The sequence below is a fragment of the Glycine soja genome, chromosome 9 (genome assembly GCF_004193775.1).
Source record: "Glycine soja cultivar W05 chromosome 9, ASM419377v2, whole genome shotgun sequence".
Lineage (NCBI taxonomy): Eukaryota > Viridiplantae > Streptophyta > Magnoliopsida > Fabales > Fabaceae > Glycine > Glycine soja.
Window position 1 is genome coordinate 47,600,469 of NC_041010.1, and position 6,319 is coordinate 47,606,787.

The window sequence follows — 6,319 nt, forward strand, 5'->3', positions numbered from 1 at the left end:
GCAACGTTAGTGCAATACTAACAAGGGATATTGCTTGCTATGTCATTGAATCCTTCTGAAGATGTAACTGTTTACATTTTTATCCTAAAAGTCTAAATGTCAAATGATAGATTTAAATGACTAAGAAATAAGTACTTGTTTCTAGAGCTTCATTTCATTCTTACAAAACATTATTGAAGGAGGAGGAGCAACAAACGATTTATGCAAAGACTGTAAAAATGAATCTGCTAGTTCATAATGGATTCTCCATTGATTACATTAATTAATTTTACCTTGTGAGTTAGTTTATAAGGATTTGATTCTTTCAAAACCATAGCATGGGTTTGAAAAAGGAAGAACAGCAAACCAACTTCCAAGTGTTTTTGTGTTTATTCTCTATCTCTATACAAATGCTCCAAATATCCAGAGCTCAACTTGCACAAAGGGGGCAAAACTCAAGTTTATCAGAATAAGCAAAAAATAAATTTTACTATATGATATTCGAAGATTTCCCCATAAGTTGCTTTATAATTTCCTACTCGGGTTGTTGTATCACAATTGAGCTTGTTATGTGAGTTCCAATTGGAGGATTTTTCCACTTGATATTTATTTGATCAGACCCCATATTGCCAAGGTTGGTCAAACTTTTCCCCAAGCCAAAAGTGTCATAGGCCTTGATAATTTCCTTCACCCGAGTTCTAATAATTTTGCAGAGCCACTGCGCATAGGTACTTTTGTTTTGGAAAATAAGGTTGTTTCGGGCTTCCCAGAAATTGTCAATTACAACAGCAAATATAGGCTCCAATTCACACCCTTTCTTTTTCCAATATTGATGTTGGAGCTCATCCACATGCCAAGACATTGGGAGAAAAAAATAAATTGATCCACCATACTCCTAGAGAGAAGTGTCCAGATCTCTTTGGCTAGAAAGCAACCCCTTAGCACATGATTAATATTTTCCTTTTTTATAAATATTAATATTTTCCTTTGCATACCTACACAAAGGACAAAGAGAGTTGTTAGATAAGTGACTTTTATAAGCTGCAAAAATTTTCTTCTTTAGGCACACATTCACAATTATGATGTGGAAACTAATTGGCCTCACTTTAGAACTGTATCAATTAGCTTCCAATGGCTTCTCCAGCAAAATACTATTTGTGGATCATTCTTCTATAACCTGGACGGGATATGCCAAGCATAGTCCCACAATATATGCATTCAACAAAAATAAAAATACTGTAAAACAATATTAATTGAAATTGAAATAAAATGAAGAAAACTTGGGAGCCATATCAATAAGCACATTTGGCACGTGTTTTAATTCCTTGACTATATTCTTGAAATTGAAATAAGCAATTCGTAACAAGTTTATGGCAATGCGGAAAAGTGATCAGTACCTGCAGAAAAGTTTGGAGCGTTCGTAGCATACAATGAATGCAATGCAACAAAACTTTAAATTGATTTTTCAATTTCCAGTGTATACAAGTGTGAAAAACATAGTTTTTACCAGAACAATCAGCAACGAGTTTATGGATGAAGATGGGTAGAGCAAATCATAATGGGTTCAAGGAAGAAGACACACACATGATTGATTGACCTGAAAGTGACAGAGTTACTCCCATAATTTTAGATTTTGTAATTTTATATTTTTTTAATTGTTATACTGACATGGCTAATAGCCTAAATATAATTGGGTGTCTGTGTAAAGTAGGTTTACACTGACCGTGTATACTAATTAATCTCCTAATAATAATGCTAACAGTGGAAGACGCCTATCTTCAGTTTAATACATAGCTAGTTGGTCAGCCGTGCATATCACGGAATCTTTAAGTGATTTTGGGAAAATTTAAATTTTTATTATAAATTAATAACAGTTCAAGGATATTTTTGTTAAATAGTAAATACTAGCTGGTTGATTCAAGCCCCCGCACGGGTCACTCTATTTTTTTTATTGTATTTTTGTTTTTACACAAGGCGACAAGCTTACCTATACTGCTTGTTCAGCTGTTGCAAACTCAACATGTCCAAAGGCCTCCAAAGCCTCTATACATTAACAATTTCTCAATAATATTTGAAACATTTCTGAAGTGAGTGAAAGTGAGATGTAATCTATACGTATCAGTCTATTCCACATTGTATGACATCTATATACTTCTTGAGGACAACCAAAAAGTGATACCATCCTTGTGAAATTGCAGGTTGTCGCAATATCATCAATAATAAAGCTACAACCACATCCAAACACAGGGTAGCAATTTACTTCAAAAGCCAAATGGAGTAAGTAAATTCCAATGAAAATACTGGGAATGAGAAAAACATTTAAATAAAATCTAGTTGTCAAAATTTCACCCAAGTGTATGACACTGAAATGCTTGTTGGCAGTTCTAACTAAATTTGCACAGACTATAAAAACAAAGCACAAAAGCTTACATTTTGTGTTGCCTCTTCCGTTGCATACTCAGGATGCCCAAAGTCTCTAAACCTCCCTGCTTTATCTGTACGTTTAGACATACATTAACAACTTCTCACACTCTTCCAATCAATTTTCCCAAAATCACTTCTGAAATGAGTAAAACCTTAATAATAGCCAAGCACCTGCATCATGACATCTAATTTATAAATATCAGCCCATTCCACATTTCACAACTTTCCACTGTTCTTGATGCAGCATTTTGTTTCAGGAAATAACATATCTATATCATCAATTTGGCATTCTACATCGCAGAAAATGCCATGTCACCAAACAACAAGCACTACCTTCCTTTCACCACTCTTTAGCACAACAACAATGTCACATTACACCTCCAAAGAAGCCATCTCGTCACGAAGGTGAAGAGCCCTAGCACTCTCCCCCTTCTTCATGTATCCATCAATCAACGCCTGGTACACACTCACATCTGGCCTCACCAAACGCCCTTTCATAATCCTCAAATACTTCTCTGCATCTTCAACCTTCCCACAACGACAAAAACACTGAACAATCGTCCCGAAAACCGACAATCCAGGACTCACACATCTGTACTCCATTTCATAATACAACTTTAAAACTTCCTGAACCTCCTCCTTTCGAGCATAACCCTGCATCAAATGAGCATAAGTAACATCATTTGGCATAAACCCTTTCTCCAACAACACAGTCAGCATTCCATTCGCCTTCTCCACTTTCCCCTTCTCACACAGCCTCTCCACCACCTTATTAAACACCATACAAGCAGGCACAAACCCAACCCTCACCATCTCCTCAAAAAAACTCACACACTGCTCTGAATCCTCTGCGGCAGCGCAACCAACGACAATGTGCTCAAACGTCTCCCCGTAAGGCCTCAACCCCTTTCCTTGCATCTCACGCAACAAACCAATCGCCTTGCCAACTCTCCCCTCTCTGCAAAACGCTCCAATAAACAATGTGTAAACAAAAGCATTCCCCTCAAACCCTCTCTGCACCATCTCCAAATAAAATCCCCACGCATAATCCAAATTCCCAAACACAACCTTCGCGTGAACAACCAGAGAATACACAACCTTCTCATGAAGCAAATTCTTCTGCAACAGCCTCTTCAGCAAAACCACCACATCATCGCTCTCCGATTTCGCCACGCGTCCCTTCCCCAAAATCCTCAACATCAAACCGCAATTCACAATCATCGCAGGAGAACGAAAACGAGAACGAGAACAATCATTATTCCCTACAATAATCCGATCCACCGTGTCAACAATCTTCTGCAATTCACCTTCCTTGCAAATCGCATCGATCATTATTCTCAAACTCGTCGCGTTAGGGTAAGCCCTTCTCCGAATCATGAACTCGTAAACCTCCCAAACGGAACCGCCGCACTTCTCAGATCTCTGAAGCGCGTGAAGCAACACGTTGAAACTAACGACGCTGACGGAGGAGGAGAATCCACGCTCTTCTTCGACGTAACGGCAAAGGTCGAAGGCGACGTCCGTTAACTTCGCCTTCGCGTAGGTTTGAATTAAAAGGTTAACCGCAAGAAGAGCGACGGAGGTTGAAACCGCGTGATACGTGTCGAGAAGAGAAGCCGCCACCGCACGTGCGGCGCCTGGATCTGTGTTGCGAGTGGCGAGGGATTCGAGGAGTGCGCGCGAGTCGGTGAGTGAGTTTGACGTTAGTAAGAGGTTTATTGTGATGGTGTAAGAGCGAGTGGTGTGATGGAAGGTGTTGTTGTCGTTGTTGCGTTTTGCGGCCCAGTGGAAGAAGCGCAACGCGGCTTTTGCGTCGGTGAGTTGTGACAGGACGTGTTCGACCGACGAGTCGTTTAGGTGCAGGGAGCGGAACTCCTGGGTTATGCTTTCCCAGCTTCGTCCCTCTCTGAAGGACTTGCACAGTGCTGTCACCACGCTGTCGTCCAACCTTCTTGGCTTCCACAACGACGTCGTTTGCGTGTGGAAGAAGAAGAGCTTGGTAGCCATTTGGCATTTTTTAAAATAGGTGAATTTCATCCCTCGGTTATCAGTGCATAGGACTAAATTCATCCTTTTTTTTTTTTTTTTTTAAGTATAGAAACTAAATTGGTCAATTCAAAACTATAATATATACTCTATAGGAATTAAAACCAAGCACAAAAACCAAAAATGTGTTTTATCTTCTTTTTATTTTACTGTGTTTTACGATTAGTAGATTTGATGAAAGTGCATGAAATTTTAGGAATATCATTGTTTTCATGGATGCTCTTAAATATTTGTCTTGATTTTTTAAGAGCAACAGGGGCCTTTGAAAAGTCGTTTCCTTCTTCTTCTAGGGTTTGTCATTCATCACACTCTTTTTCCTTTTCAATCACACCAACAGAACGCAGGCTTTAAGGTAATACTATACTAATACCAATTTAGGGAAATCAATGTTGATGAATTTATATTTTCTTTTTTAGTTGTTTTTTTAATATTTGAAAAGAAAATAGTAGTGTGTAAGTAATATAAAATCTTTTACATTGAAATCCTTTCATGATTATTTTAAAAGACTTAGTTTTGCCCCCTATTTTTATTATTCCCGTTGTACCAAAAAAAATAATCTTTTCACGCTGCATGAAAATTAGATTCATTGTTTTTTTCTTTTCTTAAAAGAAAAATGTAAATGTAGAGAGGGCAAGAAAGTAAAGTGAAGTCTATTAAACTTTTATGGGTAAATTACATACTTCATTATACATTTGGTTTCTTAATTATAATTAAAAGTTAAATTAAATCCTTTATTTATTAAAAAATTCAATCAGGTTATTTAATTATTTAAAAAACCTTAAAATTGTATTCTTAAGTTAAGAATTTTGACGGTTTAAATTACAAGTAATAATTTTTTAACCGTTACAAATTACAAAAATAAAAGATAAAAAAAAAAATCTGACACTAACCAAATTCATGTTATTCCAATTTAAACCCAAAAACAAAGCAACAAATCTCAACAACACAAATGCACTAGAATGAGTTTAACAAAGTCAAATAAGCACAAATTAATATATACAAAAACAACTATAACAAATTTCATGCTTTACTATATTCACAATCCTTTGCCTTTTGGATCTTCAAGACCTTTTTAACAATCTTCAACCAAAGAAAGCTCCAATAATTGTTTCTCTAACAATATTGCTAGACAAACACTAGATCCACAAAACACCAAGAGATCCAAATCTTGATCTCAATCACAAACATTGGTTTGATTCTTTTAGATACGAACCACATCACAAAGCCACCATGAGATCCAAACAATGTCTCACCACGAGATTTACTTTTTGTTTTCTTTATCTTTAAAAACCCATATTCGACGAAACCATCCAAGTCGCCCTCTGCTATTCTCATCATCTTCATCAGAGGGAGAGATAATTTTGCAAAGCCACTACAAGATCCAAACAACACCTCACCATGAGATCCAGTCTTCAAGCTCTGATTCAAATCCGACAAATCTCACAACATTGCCTTTTGTGCCTCTTGCCGTTGTTGCCAAAGAAATTGTTTCGCAAAGCCATCACAAGATCTACTCTTCATTCTCAGATTTAGATTCAACGAAACCACCCACCATGTCACCCTCCACGCCCCATAGATCTTTTACATCTCAACATTTGAAGAAGCATAAATGGGGGAGAAACAATTTAGGGGTGAGGAAGGAAAGGATCAGGAGAGATTATGATCATTACATTGAATCTCGGTGTGGAAAATGATCATTTTTTATTTTGAGATTCTTGGTTTGAAACATTGGTTTGTTTTCTTTAAAATAGTAATAAATAAAGTGATTTATGTAAAACATCACTTTTTTAAATTTTATTTTGTTAAGTTTATCTTTTATTTAATTATATTTTAATTTAAATATAAATAATAAACATATTAACATTTATAA

At 36.5% G+C, this 6,319-nt stretch overlaps 1 protein-coding gene across 4 annotated transcripts; it reads right to left on the reverse strand.

Moving 5' to 3' along the window:
- Positions 1-208: 208 nt before the first annotated feature.
- LOC114425363 (pentatricopeptide repeat-containing protein At1g66345, mitochondrial-like) lies at positions 209-4,441 on the reverse strand. Of its 4 annotated transcripts, XM_028392277.1 has the most exons (4): positions 2,575-4,441; positions 2,410-2,474; positions 1,085-1,156; positions 209-974 (listed from the first exon to the last, which is right to left on the reverse strand). In XM_028392277.1, the coding sequence occupies exon 1, from the start codon at positions 4,438-4,440 to the stop codon at positions 2,776-2,778; it is 1,665 nt and encodes a 554-aa protein (XP_028248078.1). In that variant the 5' UTR covers position 4,441; the 3' UTR covers positions 209-974; positions 1,085-1,156; positions 2,410-2,474; positions 2,575-2,775. The 4 variants fall into 4 exon arrangements, with proteins under 4 accessions (XP_028248078.1, XP_028248077.1, XP_028248076.1 ...); XM_028392276.1 differs by lacking the exon at positions 1,085-1,156; XM_028392275.1 differs by having other exon boundaries at positions 2,410-4,441.
- Positions 4,442-6,319: the final 1,878 nt, after the last annotated feature.